The sequence below is a fragment of the Panthera onca genome (genome assembly GCF_046562875.1).
Source record: "Panthera onca isolate mPanOnc1 chromosome E1 unlocalized genomic scaffold, mPanOnc1 haplotype 2 h2.Chr16_ul_1, whole genome shotgun sequence".
In the NCBI taxonomy this organism is placed as follows: domain Eukaryota; kingdom Metazoa; phylum Chordata; class Mammalia; order Carnivora; family Felidae; genus Panthera; species Panthera onca.
The window spans coordinates 73,206-89,936 of NW_027675808.1; the positions used below are offsets into that span (position 1 = coordinate 73,206).

At 45.1% G+C, this 16,731-nt stretch overlaps 1 protein-coding gene across 6 annotated transcripts in view; it reads right to left on the minus strand.

The window, feature by feature from the left end:
* Nucleotides 1-4,922: 4,922 nt before the first annotated feature.
* LOC144615216 (uncharacterized) overlaps nucleotides 4,923-16,731 on the minus strand; it is a 48,943-nt gene continuing 37,134 nt past the window's right edge. For 5 of the 6 annotated variants that reach the window (XM_081794672.1, XM_081794669.1, XM_081794671.1 and 2 more), the window contains 7 exons: nucleotides 15,786-15,904; nucleotides 13,709-13,752; nucleotides 11,281-11,385; nucleotides 7,051-7,100; nucleotides 5,457-5,511; nucleotides 5,235-5,377; nucleotides 4,923-5,133 (listed from right to left, as the gene is read on the minus strand). In XM_081794672.1, the coding sequence (XP_081650798.1) occupies nucleotides 5,031-5,133; nucleotides 5,235-5,377; nucleotides 5,457-5,511; nucleotides 7,051-7,100; nucleotides 11,281-11,385; nucleotides 13,709-13,752; nucleotides 15,786-15,904 (619 nt within the window). In that variant the 3' untranslated portion in view covers nucleotides 4,923-5,030. Of the gene's footprint in view, nucleotides 5,134-5,234; nucleotides 5,378-5,456; nucleotides 5,512-7,050; nucleotides 7,101-11,280; nucleotides 11,386-11,767; nucleotides 12,836-13,006; nucleotides 13,208-13,474; nucleotides 13,753-15,785; nucleotides 15,905-16,731 lie in introns of all 6 variants that reach the window. The other variant, XM_081794673.1, reaches the window with a different exon arrangement.

Consider the following 16,731-nt stretch of genomic DNA (forward strand, 5'->3'; position numbering starts at 1 on the left):
CATCCTCAATCTGCTCTGCCCTTCGTCTCCCACCCCCAAATCCCTGCCGACCTCCAGCCCTGAAGAAGCCGGAGAACCTCTGCTTCCCCCACCTCCCCGTCCGCCTTGTCCTACTTCAGTCGTTTGGTGAGCATAAAAAGGCCTGTCAAAGTGGTCCCTCTGTTTGGGGGATGGGCTCAGGAGGGGTGGGCATGTGGGTTCGGAGGGTGACAGATTCTTTCTCCAAATGCTCGCCAGGCTCCTCCGAGCCCTCTTCTTGATTCGACCTTGCTTGGCCTGTGAAGGCGAACAAACACGGACGTGGTTGCTGGCAGCTCGTGGCCGCATCCCTAGTAGGACCCTAGCCTCCCTTAAAGTGCCTGCCTGCAAAACTCCCGGCTGTCTAAAGGATTGGCTGCTGAGTCCAGCCAACGCCTGAAGATCGGGCCCCTGTCTCCCAGCTTCTGTGAGAGGGCAGGAGCTTAACTTTGAGAAGTGTCAGCAAAGCCAGATGGGTCTCATATGGGCCAGCGTCCCTTCCTGCTTTTTGTCATCTTTCACTTCTGATTATAGAGCCCCCCACTCATTCCCTTCCCTAGTCCCTCATTCTCCCTGTGAAATACCCCATCACCTCTGTAATAATCCCAGTCGGGTGCCTGCTCACGATGAACCCTTTCCCCTACGGCACTGCAATACTATGTTACTGACTGAAATCTGTCTGGATTACTTTAAGTAGTGTCTGCTTTTGTTTGTTTTCATCAGGGGAGGTGTGCAGGATCAGCCTTTTAATTTTTTTATTTTTAATATTTATTTTTGAGAGAGAGGCAGGGTGCAAGCAGGGGGGTGGGGGAGGGGCAGAGAGCGAGTTAGACACAGACTCCAAAGCGGGCTCCAGGCTCCGCGCTGTCAGCACAGAGCCCGACGTGGGGCTCAAACCCAAGAACCGTGAGATCATGACCTGAGCCGAAGTCGGTCGCTCAACTGACTGAACCACCCAGGTGCCCCAACAGCCTTTGAAATTAAATTATTTTCAGGATCAGCTTTTTAAGTAAGCATCCCAGGGATGTTTGCGTATAGAGGTCCAAAGGCTGTATTTTGAGAAAACATGTTTCCCTGTGGAGATCTTTTCTCTGGCAGCCCTTTTGAATGGGGGCTATGTTTTCTCAGATACTGCATTGCCAATAGTCCATCCAGCTTTAATTCCAGTGAGAACGTTCCAGAGATGAAACTAAGAATCAACTCCAGGCGCTTCTCCAGTCACCTCTGGGGATGAGTGTATGTCGTCAGCATCCAGCGCCTCACCTGCTGCCCAGCTAGAATGACACCTTTCAGGGTTTCCGACTTAGAAACACGACCACCAGGTTACTCCACGTGGACACCACCCCCCTTTTACAAAGCCTTTGAACACCCCCCCATCAGGAGGGGTTTGCTGGATGATGTTGGTTGGCTCTTGACACCCATTTCTAGCCCCTTCTTTGCAGGTCCTGGAAACCCACGAACCATCGTTGACAGATTCCCTCGACAGCAGAATTGTGCCAATAAAGCGTACCTGTGTGAAATTTGGAAGGCGGAGGTGGAAGGAGGTGGAAGCCATGCTTTTCTCCTCTGTAGCAGCAGACATGCGGGCCGAATGTTGGAGTCCATACTCCCCACCAGTCAGGCTTGGGGCCATGGGGCTGTAGTGACCCCGGCAGTGGCTTCCCGAAGTTTCCTGACCGAGTGGCAGCAGCAGCTTTGAATCTATGGAGAGCAACTGTGGTAAAGTAACCTGAGAGCTAGTGGTGCGATTCCCCCCTGGCCCTGACCTTCACCACCGCGAGCCCCACCAGTGGTGAGCACCAATTGCTTGTATGACCTTTGTGTGTGTGTGTGTGTTTGCAATATCTAGAATGGTTTGTTTTCCTGGCTATGGTAGTTTTAAAATATGTTCACAAAACTGACGGTTGATGGGGGGTGGGAGGGAGGGGAGGGTTGGGGATGGGTATTGCGCCTGGGTGGCTCAGTTGGTTGAGCGTCTGACTTTGGCTCAGGTCATGGTCTCACCATTCATGGCTTCGGGCCCCGCATTGGGCTCTGTGCTGACAGCTCAGAGCCTGGAGCCTGCTTCAGATTCTGTGTCTCCCTCTCTCTCTTGTTCTCTCTTCAAAATAAACATTAAAAAAGATGTTTTTTGAGGAATAAATGTTTATTGTTGTTTTTAAAAAATTTTTTTAAATGTTTATTTTGGAGAGAGAAAGAGACAGAGACATAGAGTGCGAGTGGAGGGGTGGCAGAGAGGGTCATAATCTCGTGGTTGGTTCATGGGTTCGAGACCCGCATCGGGCTCTGTGCTGACAGCTCAGAGCCTGGAGCCTGCTTCATATTCTGTGTCTCCCTCTCTCTCTGCCCGCATGCTCTGTCTCTCTCTCTCCCTCTCTCTCAAAAATAAACATTAAAAAAATTAAAAGAAATACGGCAAGGTAGCATTTGAGACTGATAAGTATTGTGCAAATTTGAGGTCGTGTTATAGAAACAACATTTTCTAAGCTTCACTTTATGAACCACATTTGAGCTAATGGAAATATTCCAAAATAGGAGAATGGAGTTGCCTGGAATCCCGGCCCACACTTCGGGAAGCCCAACTATGCACAGATGGGTCTTCTTGGTTTCTCGTCAGCTCTGTCTCTGTGTCCACCTCTCTTCTTCAAAAAGTCACCACCGGCCCCCGCTCCACCCAGCTCATGAAGGAGTTTGAGCTGGCATGAGGAGTTTCTGCCCTTGTGACCTAAGAGTGACTAAAGGGCCTAGTACTGCGCCTGGCTCAAAGCAGGTGCTCAACAAACAGTAGCGGCCACCATCCTCATCGTTATAATTATTGATTCTTTGATGGTAACCATGGCTTAGACGTCTCTGTACCCCTGCACCCTGCAGCAGGGCAGTATAACCGTCAGCAGGCTTTGGAGTTAACAGGCCTGGATTAAACCCCTACCTGGCAGTTTTGGATTTGCGGCCTTGGGCACCTGAACAGGGTACCTACATCCTTTAAGCCCTGTCCCCTTATCTGCCAGATGGGGATAATAAAGTATGTTTTCACGGACTGTTGGGCTAAATTAAGACTGCAAAACACCCAACCCAGGCCTTGACACCAAGTAAGCAAATAGTAAACTAGGTGCTGCTGCCGCTTCCGATTACTGTTACTCTCTAGTCTTGTGCTTTCAACACAGTTATTTGTTGGCTGACGTCACCACACAGAGACAGACACTTGGTGGCCGTTCTCACTAAAACGCTGGGGGAACGGGAGCAGGCACCAGGAGAACAGGTGTCCTTGCCCAGCAGCAGCAAACTAATAAAGCCGAAGAGGCACTGATGGGCCAATCACCCCGCTTGGAACCGTTCCTACCAACCCTGCCAAACCTGCTGGGCTGTGCCCCAGTCCTACTGTCCCCTCGGGGGACTCTGTTGGTGGCCAGCGGTTGGTGCCATATTCCATCACCTATCGCTAAGCCACCAGCATTTATTTGGGGGCATTTAAAGAGATTGTCAGGGGCGCCTGGGCGGCTCAGTCGGTTAAGCATCCGACTCTTGACTTCAGCTCAGGCTGTGATCTCACGGTCGTAAGATCGAGTCCCTCGCATCGGGTTCCACACTGAGCACACAGCCCGCTTGGGACTCTTTCTCTCCCTCTCTCTCTGCCCCTCCCCCCTTGCTCTCTTTCAAAATAAACAGACATTAAGAAAAGAGATTATCAAACCTTGTTAATTCAGGATTTCTTTTATTCACTACTGTATTTTGACTCTGACGTCCTTTTTCTAAAACCTGTCATTCATGTACTCAGAAAGCATAGATGACTTCATTATTTTTAATGTTTATCTATTTTTGAGAGACAGTGTGTGAGCTGGGGGGAGGGACAGAGAGAAAGGGAGACAGAGGATCTGAAGTGGGCTCTGTGCTGACAGCAGAGAGCCCAATGCAGGGCTCAAACTCCCACACCATGAGGTCATGACCTGAGCCAAAGTCGGATGCTCACTGGACTGAGCCACCCAGGCACCCCGACTCCTCCCAACATCCTAAATGTGACTGGTTAACGCCCTCCTCTGCAGAAGTGGAGGGATGTTTGCGTCTTCTGCACGTTGTGCTGCATTATCTCTTGGAATCGTGCAGCCCTGATCTGAGCTGGGTAGGAAAGCAGTGGTAGGTGTGGTGCTGGGCTGAACTGGAGAGAGCCCAGCCGCACGCATCCGACCCTCAGTGGGGTCAGCAGAGGCTAGTGGGGTACAGGTGAACAGTAAGTGCCCCCACCAATAAGTGTTCTGAAATAAAGGCCTGAGCAGGGCAGTCCTGGGTAATTACTGCTCTCACACATTCTTTACTCTAACCCTCCAGCATCTCCCTGCTAGCTCTCTGAGGGTGGGGACTTTTTTTTTTTTTTTTTTAAAGAAAACAAACAAAAAAACCCAATGGGAATTATCTACTAGCTTGTAAGGTTGAGGAACACCCTACTTCCAACTACACATTTTGTGTCTGAGTTTGAGCTCTTGGGAAGAAAGACAGGCCTCAGCCCTACAGTGGAGGTCGGCTCAGCGATCCAAATATTCTGGCAACCCCAAAGACCTCACAGAGGGGCCAGAGAGAGATGATCCTCTATGGGCAGGGGGTCAAGCGCGTTGTGAATAACTGGTATTTGGTGAGCCAGGGGAGAGAGCACCAGAATAGGCTGTTAATTAACTTAATAGTCTAAGCCCCTTGAAGATACGTTTTCCAGTTTCCAGAGACTGACCGTATCAGGGAAATGACGGAAAGACGCCCCGTTCACCCTACTTTGCCCATACTGTGTCTTGTGGAAATACTGGCTACCACGAGGGACTCTGGCTTCAGTCCTGCTTCTCTCGCCTGTGGCCCCTGTTGTCTGTAGATAAATATTTAACCGTTTACGTTTTAATTCCTTACCACGTGGCTAGAATTGGTTATGGATTTATACATTTTAATATGAGAAAAACAAGTATTTTACAAGCAATGCTGAGAAGCCAGTATCGGAAAGTAAACTTTGTAGGTGGCCTGAGGCAGGACGGCGTTCACTCTGTGACAATCTCACATGCTGTCTCACTCTCGTCACCCAGCTCTTCAGTAGTGGAATCTGTGGTCCGAGTCTTCTCTGCTGTGGCTTTGCCAGCCTCCCTGGGAAAAGGAGAAGAATGCCAAGGCTTTGACTCTCGAAAGGAACAATTCAACTCTTCATAATTTCCTCGTTTTAGAGAAAATCTTCCCCAATCACGTACCCTAGTTCCATGTTGAAAATCTCATCTTCATCAGAAGAATCCTTGTCGTGTAGCTTCTGTGCCATGTTTTTCTTGCGTGTGGCATTGAGGGGTCTGTACATGTCCCTAAGCCAAAGTGGCCGCCTTCTCCAGAAAAAGCCCTCCTAGAAAACAGAAAGGACAACGTTAGGTCTGTTTCCCCTGCCTTCTCCAGCCACGGTACTTTATCCTCCTCAGATTTACCTGATTGTCACTTTCCTCTGAGCATCTCTTACGCAGCAGAGATCCAAAGAAGCCCCTTGAAGGAAACACACACACACAGACAATTAGTGATTCGTACCATTTTCCATGCCTCTCACAATGTATTTCTCCAGTCTTATTAGCAAGCAAAATCAACACAGACCTGGGATCTCAGAAATAATTCCATACATGCTGGGCTTTCAGAATTTTCCTGTGTCTGTCCATAATGGCCCCACAGTGTCCCTGGGAGACCTTTGTATGTAACTTGACATGAAGTATAGGCAGGATTTTCACCCTGCTCACCTTCTGGCCCTTGGCCAAGTGCCCTTGTACAGTCAACAAACTGGGTGACCACACGGCAGAAGCACCAACTCTCTCCAGAAGCATTTTACATCAGTCCCCGCCAGGCTTAGCCTCACAGGCATCATTTGCTGGCGGGTGGGGAGGTGTTTCTATTTTCCTAGCTGCTTTACCTTACAAGATGAATCGCACCGAGTGAATGCCTGAGTCCAACCAGCAGTTATCTAGCTCACTGACTTTCACACTGCAGGCAGATGAGTGAGTGAGTCGTGAAATCACCTGAAAACACACGGCTAGCGCTAAAACACAAAATACTCTTTTTGAATACAAATGGAATAGGGGGTACCTGGGTGGCTCAGTCAGGTGAGCAGCCCAAGTCTCGATTTTGCCTCAAGTGATGATCTCACAGATTGTGACATCGAGCCCTGTGTCTGGCTCTGTGCTGATAGTGTAGAACCTGCTTGGGATTCTCTCTCTCTCTCTCTCTCTCTCTCTCTGCTCCACCCTCCCCCCCAAATAAATAATAAACTTAAAAAAAACAGAACAGAAAGAATCAGAGTGTATGGTAAGTTTGTTTTAGAAGGTACTTATGTCTATACGGTATGTGTGCACTGAGTTGTGACATAAAATGCAGTTCACAGCCCAAGCACAGTGTAGTCAGAGACGTGCCCAACTGGAAAGGAACCATCTTCTTTCTGGTTCTAGTGGTACTAGTGATACAACCGTCCGGCAAGATATCTTCCTTTTCTCCTTCTCCATCTCATTATTATAAAAGGAAGAGATAAATGATTATCTAAGGTCTCTCCCAGTTCAAATTCTATTGGGTCTGGATAAAGGGAATGGAGAGCGGGGCCTCGAAAACCAGAAGGAGGAAGAAGGAAGTTTTCCCCCTACTTTACGGGAAGGACTCATGTATTCTACCTTCCATCATGCTTGAAGACTAGCCCCTTTACCCCACGACTTTTGGCCCTCCCTATCCCTTCTCCAGAGCCTCTGAGAAGGTCTGTGGCCAGGCCTGATGCCCACCGCCAGCGGGAACGGGTCTGAACATTTCTACCCCCGTCCCCCCACGATCTTTCTTTAAAGGTCTAGTGAGCAGGTGCTCTGTGCCAGTCCCATTCTAACTCGGGTTTGGCTGGGCAGCTAACTTTGCTGGATCCAGGCAAAGCATTAGGCCAAATATGTATTCTTTCTGCCTTTGGTGATTTCCTGGCTGTAAAACAAGGGGATTGAAATAGATGAGTTTGAAAATCTAGTTCTAAAATTCTACTTTAACGATTGCCAGACTAATATTTACCTTGAGCTTCCTTCTTTACCTTCCTTGGCTGCTGTTCTATGAGAATAAATCTGTTTTGGAAGAAAACATGATCACAGTTACCCATCACAATAACCACTCCCTCCACATCTTTATTCATTCCTTTGCATTTTAGGTCTTATCTACCCAGTGAGATGATAACTTTTCCTAGGACAGGAATTTGTTGAATAGTCCTTTGACTCTTCAATAACACCTAACTCGCGTGCAGCTGGTAATACATTTTACTGACTGCCTCAGATAACATTCAACAGGTAATTCCTAATAAAAATTCTTGGGAGGAGGAAAAGAAAAGTGTCTACCAGAAACCTAAACAGCAGCACTGTTTTAAAATCAAGGACAAGAGTAGGATGTCTGTTATCACTGCTGCTATTCATTGGTGTTGAGGAGGTCCTAACTGATGCACTGGGAAAAAATGGAGTCGTGGAAAGGAAGAACTAAGACGTATTTGCATATGAAATTACAGACAAACTAAAAGGCCCAAGAGAATCAACTAAAATTTTGTTGGAAGAAACATGAGAATTCAGCAAGATGGCTAGATATATATAAAATCAAGAGATCAACATGTAAACCTCAATGACTTTCCTATGTTCCATAAATAATTAATCAAAAGATGGAAGAATTATCCCATTTACAATTATCAATAAAAAGGCATAAAGTACCTAGGAATAAACTTAGCAAAGAATGGGTAAGACCTATGAGATGAAAACACTAAAGCTCTTCTGAAGGACATTAAGAAGAAACGAATACGTGATGTGAGACACTATTTTCCGAGAATAGTGTAAAGATGTCAGTTCCCTTCAAATTAACCTACAAATTCGGGGCAATCCCATTCAAATCCCAAGACAGTTTTTCAAACAAAAACTGGCCAGCTGACATTTGGTAGAGAAAATGTGCAAGCATAGCTACAAAATGGATGAAGAAGAAGATCACAGAGCAGACGTTAAAATACGTTCTTACAGAGCAACTGCAGTTAAGTATGTAGCGTGATACTGATACAGGAAAAGAAAACCAGGTTGATAGAATAGAGTCCAGATAACACTAGTATTTTGGATCCATGAAGAAAGAATGAACCATTCAATAAAAGATTTTAAAGTAACTGGATCTTTATGCAAGGGAAAAAAGTTAGATCCCCTACCTCGACCGTACCAAAACACCAGACAGATTCCATACAGATTAAAAATAAATAAATCACAACAAATATTATAAGAGTACAGAAGAAAATATCAGAGACTATTTTTATACCATGAGGCGAAAAGGCCTTGTTAACGAGGCCCATGTCCCATAAGCCATGAGGCAGATATGGTGACGGACTGTCCACACCCCCTGTTCATCGTAGTCCTTGCCCCCTTGATCCCCTGGATTGTTTGTCCTCTTCCTGTTGATTTATAAAACTCTCTTCATATGAAATATATTAATCCTTTCAAAGGCTTTCACTGAATTTCAATGTTTCAAATATTTGTCAGTGTTTTTATCGTGAAGGAGACGGAACAGTGGGATAGGAGCACAGGCTGACTGCAGGCACAGCTGGGTTCTGCTTTGGGTTTTGCCACAGGGGCCTTAAGCTGATCCCCTTCTATGTAGGAAAGAAGGATGGTGATATCATCCTCACAGGACTGTGGGGATTAAATCAGATGTCTGGTTTATTCCAAGCAGAAATCAGACAAGACGATCAAATCTATCAAATGTTTCTGCATGTGGTATCAGGTCACAAAGCTTTTTCTCACCACAAGATTATAAAAGTATTGATTCTGTTTTCTTCTAGCACTTTGATGGGTTCCTGTTTCTCTTTTGTTACATGTACTGAAATATGTTTTTTTAAGGTGAGAAATAGGGATCTGTTGTTATTTTCCTCCCAAATAATTAAGCAGTTGTTCTATTACCATTTATTTATTTTCTTCCACTGATTTGAATACTAAAAGGTAACATTTCAATGTTTATTTATTTATTTTTGAGAGCGACAGAGAGAGAGAGTAAGAGTGAGAGAGGGGCAAAGAGAGAGAGACACACACACAGAATCCAGAGCAGGCTCCAGGTTCTGAGCTGTCAGCACAGAGCCCAACACAGGGCTCGAACTCCTGAACCATGAAATTATGACCTGAGCCAAAGTAGGACGCTTAACCAACTGAGCCACCCAGGCGCCTCTAAAAGGTAACATTTTAAAAGTCCTCGTCACCCACGGATCTGTCTATTGCTGGACTCTGTAGGCTACTTCACATAAATATTACGTTGCATTATTCCTCATTGTGAAATTGACACAATGCCTCATCTCTTCCTTTGAACATCATTATTGTCCACTACAGGAAAAAAACTGCATGGTCTCTGACCTCAAAAAGTGTATCATCTAAGTAGGGAGAGGAAATAATGAAACCACATAAAAAAATATAAACACAAGGTTAAACCACATAGGAATTTAAAACAGCAATAGGAGTTTATAGAACTTCCCAAAAGCAAAAGGCTGCAGGCCACCTCAAGATGCAGAGTACTGACTGGACAATGGCCAATGATTTCTCTTCCCAGAGGTCATGGTAAGTTGACCCCACGCTAGTTCCTAGGCTCTTAGGCTGAGAAATCAGACTCTGATCTCATCAAGAGAGAACGCACTTCTTTCTGCATGGAGGCAATATCACCTTACCAATGTCACAGGATTGATCAAAATCAGAATGTCAGGTCATGACTTGACAATAAGGAAAACATCCATTCCACAGATAGGGCATCTGTGTCCACATGATTGGGCATCACCTCCTGTGGAGACAGGCCTCTGTGGCACACTGAAGTATAATCAGAAGGCTATTTGGTGAGAAGAGAAGTGGAAGAAAAGTAATTAGCTGAATCCAGTGTTTCATGGAAAGGACGGAGGTAGCTAGATCCATCCATCTGCCCCGCGGGCACAGCCCGGCTGGTGGGCCTGACTCTCATCTGCTGCCTGAGGTGCCATCTCTACTCTTAGGCAAGGCTAGGTGGGCACTGCCCATGTTGGTCTCTTCCTCACCATTTCTATGCTTTTACTACTGACCAACCCTCCAGAAGACAGACATGTTTCTCCTTAGCAGTTAATACATCCAGTCAGGTTTTACTCAAATCTGATAGACCAGGAAGCCTTACATATCTCTGCTCTGATCCATGACCTTGATATTTCTCTCTTGAGGAGCTGCCTTTTAACAAACTGTTTAGCATATTTTTGTTATCAGGGGAGGGGAATGCGTCACTGTAGACCCTAAGAAATGGTGACAATCTCACAGAAGGACTAGGTCCAGGAGTATTACAGTATTCGGGGAAGGCTTTGTGAAGAAAGATGAACTCGAGTTGGCTTTTGAAGGCTCACGGGACTTCCACCAGCAGAGTGAAATAAAGGAATTTCAAGTGGGCAAAGTCACCAACAAAAGTAGGAATGGGCATGGTCTGACTAGGGGATGGTGAGGGGCTGTTTTGGCTGAAATGGAGGGTTGCCATGACAGATGGCAATATATATATATCTATATATATATAGATAGATAGATAGATAGATAGATATAGATATAGATATATAATAAGCATATGTATATTTGAATAAATATATTGAATATATATTCAATTCATACATAATTGAATAAAAGGTAAACAGGCAAGCTCCAGGAATAGGCAACTGTAATTATGACACGCTCTGAGTAGCCTGATGCAGGATTTTAGCTGCAGGGTTTTAACTGAACCTGTTTACACAATGCCTTGCGAAGTGGGGGAGAGAGCTGTAGGCACATCTAATTAATCAACAAGATGACACTTTTATCTCTAAGCCATGCCCTTTCTTCCAAGATGACTGATAGCTCCATGAAGGTGAAGACTATTTCTCTCTCATCATTTTAGCCAACGAGGAAAGAAATCAGTGGTAGTAGGAGGATGACTGGTGAGTGCATCGAATCGACATCATTTTTTTGAGTTGAAGAAATTTTACTATCATGTCAACTGTGGCCTTCTTAGACCTAATGTCTCAGAACAAGCTAATGGCTTGTTATCTTGGTTACAATCCACAGATGTCTCCCGGCAGTGGGGTTCCTTTTAAAATCCCTGGAATATACTTTGCAATAAAAGGACAAAGCATATCTCAGTCCTCCAGACTGAAGAGGGATATCAAGTCGTGATAGGTGGGAAAGTGGCTTTGATTTTCAGTTTGTGGGTTCTGAATCTATTATAAAGAAGGAATATAGTCTGGGAATCTGAACTAATTGTTGTCCTTACCTCAATGAGACAGAACACTATGATCAAAATCATCACTACTACAGTCACAGATATTGCCAAGATGAGTTTGTTGTTATAGCCATAGCCTGGAACTTCTTTTGTGAGCTAAAAAAAAGGGAAAGAACAATTTTTTTAGAAAACAGAGATAGGATGAAAGTTAACTATTCTTTAACGACTCTAAAACCCCATTCTTTCCGATGAATCGCTTATAGGTTCTTAAGGAATATACCAAATCTAATGTGATATGTAATCTTAATCATTAGCATTTTCTTCAAGACTTGATGTATCTTGTATGTTAGGTCCTCTTTTTGTCTCCTCTGGGAACAGCGGCACTGTTTCCTAAATGAGCAAAGTGGCAGATCACTGCCTTAGCCAAAATTATGTGGCCAAGACAAGACCCGGACTAGGAGCCCCTGGTCCTTGTGCTTGGGTCCATGTCCTAAACCACCTAAATGTCGAGACCCCACATTTGGGGATTTATCCTCACCTCCCTTGACTCCTGCCCTCTCTGTTCACTCTGGACTTCTGTGCTCTCATTGATATAATTCTCATTTTTCCATTGGTCCGTATCCCACTCTGCCTTGGACACCTTTACTTCTTGCTGCTCGCTGAGAAGCTTCATCAGGAGGCCTGTTCTGGAGATGAGCTTGGCACAGGCCAGCTGCACCTGGGTCTCAGAGCAGTCCATTTTCAAAGTCCGGATAACATGAGAAATGAGCCTTCTCACGTCATTGCTGGGGATGAGGGACTGTAGCTGCTGGTTTAACTGAATTTCAAACAGATCACCTGGGGACGAGAGCTTTGACACAGTGAAGCCTGTGGCTTTTGGGGGCAAGCCAGTGCCCGCATTGTGGTATTCCCGTTGTGTATCATTGGTTTGTTTAATGGTCGGCATAGAGTTGTCTGCAGTAACAGTAGAATTAGCAGTGGAAAGATTCTTACGGTCTGTGAATTCAGGGAGGGTTTGTTCTGGCACAGTAGTGTTTCCTGTAGAAATATTTTCTTCAGAAACATTTTGGGCAGTAGTGTTCTCTACAGTAGTGTTTTCTCTGTAAGTTCCTGAAGGAGCAAATAATTCTGGAAAAGGATTTTTCTGAGGACTCAGTTCTCCCGGAGATGAAAAATCCTCTCGTGAAGGGGAATTTATGAGGCTCCTGACTGCAGAGGATGGAGGCCTCTTTGCAAGCAGCTGTCTATTACTGAGTGAACTTTCCTTTCTGGACTTTCGATTCAGTTTGGCCTTGGGTGTTCTGTGGACCACACGGGAGCGACTTTTATGAAAGCGGTGTGTCTTTCTGGGGAGTGAGGCTGGTCTGAAAGCCTTCATATTTCTAACTCTAGCATTTGCATCTTCTAAAACAAAAATGGTGTACGTTAAGTCTTTTGATTCTTTTTTCACGTCAGGTGGGGATTTTGGAGCGGGGGTGGCAGAAGGCCTGCCCAAAGAGTATTGCTTCAGGAAAGAAGAGACCGCTGCCTTGTGCTCATCTACGAACGAAGGCTCTGTATTGAAGGAGCTTCCCACTAATTTGCTGGGCCTGTGCGCCACGGGAAGCTCCCCTGGGGATGGTCTCCTGAGCCTTCTTTCCTTGGGAGCGGGGGTGGCAGAAGGCCTGTCCAAAAAGTATTGCTTCATGAGAGAAGAGACCGCTGCCTTGTGCTCATCTATGAACGAAGGCTCTGTATTGAAGGAGCTTCCCACTGATTTGCTGGGCCTGTGCGCCACGGGAAGCTCCCCCGGGGATGGTGTCCTGAGCCTTCTTTCCTTGGCCATGTTCTCCACAGATGGCTGGGCGCTCTGTTTCCTCTGGATGTTCTGACGTCTCAGTTCTTTTAAGTGCCTTTTCCGTATGCCCTTTGGGCCCTTGATGACCTTGTTCACTCTCAGGAACTTTTTCCCCACACTCTCAACCTCGTCTAGGCTCTTCTCCTGCGGTTGGGCAGTTTCCAATTTCTTTGGAAAGATTTGACGTTTAAACTTGGGACCTAAAAGGCTGGAATGTATAAGCATGGCCATTTTTTCTTTCTTTTTCACGTCATCAATTTTTTCCTGAATTTCTGCATCTACCAAATTTTCCAGAAAGTAGAGTTTTCTCAGTTTATTCTTGTAAGTTGAATTGTTGGATCCAGGTTTAAGAGAAGGGTCCCCTGTGTCGTTCATCGAGTGACCCACGGGCTTGTCTCCCTCTTGCACATTTGAAAACAGAAGTTTAATGAACGGTAACAGCGTCGATTCTACGTCTTCTAGATTGCCCTCCGAGAAATAAGGCAATATGTAATTCAGTGCACTAATGACATCACTTTCGTCATTGAAGTCTAGCTGCTCGTTCATAAAGGCTGACAAACTGACACGATCTATGTCTGAGGACGCCTTCTCTGGCTCAATAGTCAGCTCCGTGCTGGCGCTCTTCTTTCGAGCTGTCAATACCTTCATGAATGATCCCTCTGCCTTCCTTAGGTATACTTCCTGATCTGTCGAAGAAGAAGAAGAGATGAGTTCTGATAATGGAAGACTGACAGCACAGCTCTTTGTCAATGCACAGTCATACGTCCCAGTCAAGCAAATTAAGAATCAGCAAATACTCGAGCGCCATTTAGAGAGGAGACGAACTCAAACTTGGACCCACGATTGGCAACAACAAAAGGACAAAAAGATGTGTTTTGAAAAAGTAGCTATTTCCTCAGAACATTCCACAGTGTGAATAAGTATATTTAGAGTTATTCCATTGGTCCCTAAGGGCCGATTGCCCAGGCCTCAAGAAAAGCCAAGGCCGGAAGATACTCGGCTAAACTGTGTGCAGCTCTAGTGCGACTCCTGGCATTCACATACCCCACCCTGTCCTGCTTCGGGGGCAGAGGGAGCGCGAGTCTTCCTCCTTCTACGTCTTCAGTGGGCTTGAGTTCTTGCTACCATCACATATGCACGGGACAACACCCGTCACCAGCAGGCCCTCATCTGGACACGCCCTCTCCGCCCACCCACCAATTCCTTCGCTTGGTCCCTGCTCCCATATATCGCACCTCCCGTAACATAAGCTCTAGACAGAAAAAACTAAACACAAGACCCGCTAAGTCCACCCTGGTTCTTTGCTTAAATTTGGGCAGAGATGTGGGGTATAGGTTAAGAGATTTTCCAGCTATGAGAGAGATGCCACTGTGGGGCATTCAAAAAAATCAACGGAATGATACTTGAGGTTTTAAAATGCAGAAGGGATAAAGAAACTTTGGTCAAATGCCTACTTTGCTTTCATTTCCTTTCATTTCCAGATTTCTAGCTTTACTGAGAGAACCATCCAGAGCTTCCAACTACATGAAGGTCAAGCGTACAGCTTGTGTACACTGAACAGCACTGTGCAGCTGGGTTTTTCCAGAAGAATTAAAAGTATTTTTAGTGGTGCTGGTGAGAATCGGAGGAGGAGGTGATAAAGGTCACGAGAGAGGAGGAGCAGCGGGCTGGCGGAGCGCCCAAAACGGGAGAGGAGACTCGAGTGCTAGGCTAAGGCACCTCTGATCTCATTTTTCCTCGCCTGTCAAAGGAGATAAAAAAAAAAAATGCCTATTCTGCCCACCTCTAAGGGAGAAGGGAGTAAGATAATTGGTAAAACATTGTTTTGGAAAACAAGCAACACCACTTATAGAAGTAGCAAAGTGTAATTTATGCTGTGCCCTAGACCATTGACAGGGACCCATATTCAAGCTATCCAGGTGCAAAAGCACATTTTGGAAGTCACCAAGTTAGTGCCAATAAAACCTAAGAACAGAAAAATACCTAAAAGCACCTGTGTTTTGGATAGAAAAGCTTAAGATTCAGAACAAGAGTTGGACAGCCCAAGAATAGAAGAGCCCTCTCATCTGTTAGAACGGTTGGGTAGCAGCTTCTGGTTAGGGCACAGAAACACAGAGGCTCCAAATAAAACTTTTTCAGAAATCAGCATCACTTGTACTCTTACACACTTATAAAAACAACAAAATAAACAAAAAGGTATCTCCACCTGTCCTATAAGACAAAGGGCACCTGAGACCTAACGCACGTAAAATCAGCTTATAAGCTGTGATGCACTATGTGAACAGGTTTTCATTTGGGGGTGGGTAGTTGACTTAATAATGTAACTGAGAATCTGACTTTTAACAAAGGAATAGTTCTTAGAAATTTAGGGATCTGAACTCTGAATGAGTAAAAATAATGCAATGACATCATTAGTTTAAAAATTTACCATTGTTAGGGTGCCTGGGTGGCCCAGTCAGTTAAGCATCCGACTTTGGCTCAGGTCATGATATCACAGTTCAGCCCCGCATGGGGCTTGCTGCTGTCAGTGTAGAGCCTGCTTCGGATTCTCTGTCCCCCTCACTCACTCTCTGCCCCCTCCCAGCTCACGCACGTGCATGCTCTCTCTCTCAAAAATGAATAAACATTAAAAAAAATTATCATTGTTGATTAAAAATAAAAGTTAAACCACAAATAAAATAAAAATTTACAAATTTATCATCAGGCAATTAGGACTTACCACAACGTGTGCCATTTGTCAGACATGCACTGTCACAATGTAGCTTGACTGTCTTACAGACAACCTCAATAGTATTTTTAAATTGGCAGAGACAGCAGGCCATACGGCTAGGTAAAATCCTATAAATGGAAACACAGACAATTAAATTAGTGGTAAAGGAGTTACTCGAGCAGGTAGAAGAGGCGGGCCAAAGTCATCACAGGGCTGTGCAAAAAGGAATTCTTGAGGCACATGGCCTGGATGGTTGGGTAGGGACCAGTTGGCCAACTGCTGCTCTTGAATATTATAAATACACAGATAGAAGGACAGAGGTGCCCAACGGAAAGGTAAGGATGACATGGGGTATGGTACCCTTAGAATGAGATAGAGATTAGAACTGGGTGACACTGATCAGTAGTTTAATACACAGGTAACTCCTTCCAAGCCAAAAGTCTCACTTCGGGTTGAGAGCACACAGAAAGAGGGTAGACTTCTAAGAGTTTGAATAAATCTGAAATATGGCCCATACTGAGGATAAAAAGCAATCAACTTTGGCTCAGGTCATAATCTCGTGGTTCATGGGTTTGAGCCCCACATCAGGCTCTGTGCTGAGAGCTCGGAGTCTGGAACCTGCTTCAGATTTAACTTCCTCTCTCTCTACCCCTTCCCTGATCACTCTCTGTGTCTTAAAAATAAACAAATGTTAAATTTTTTTTTTAAAAAAGCAATCAATCAAAAACTAATCCATAATCTACACAAATGCTACAATTAGCAGACAAGGGCATTTAAAAAAGTTATTATAACAGTATTTCATATATGGAAAAAACCCCATGCCTCTCCTTAACTCAATGAATTGTGCAACAACTTCAAGTGGCCTAATATATGTATACTTAGAGTCCACGAAGGAGAGGAGATATAAAAAAAATTTGAAAAACTAATAGCCCCCACATTTCCAAATAAGTAAACC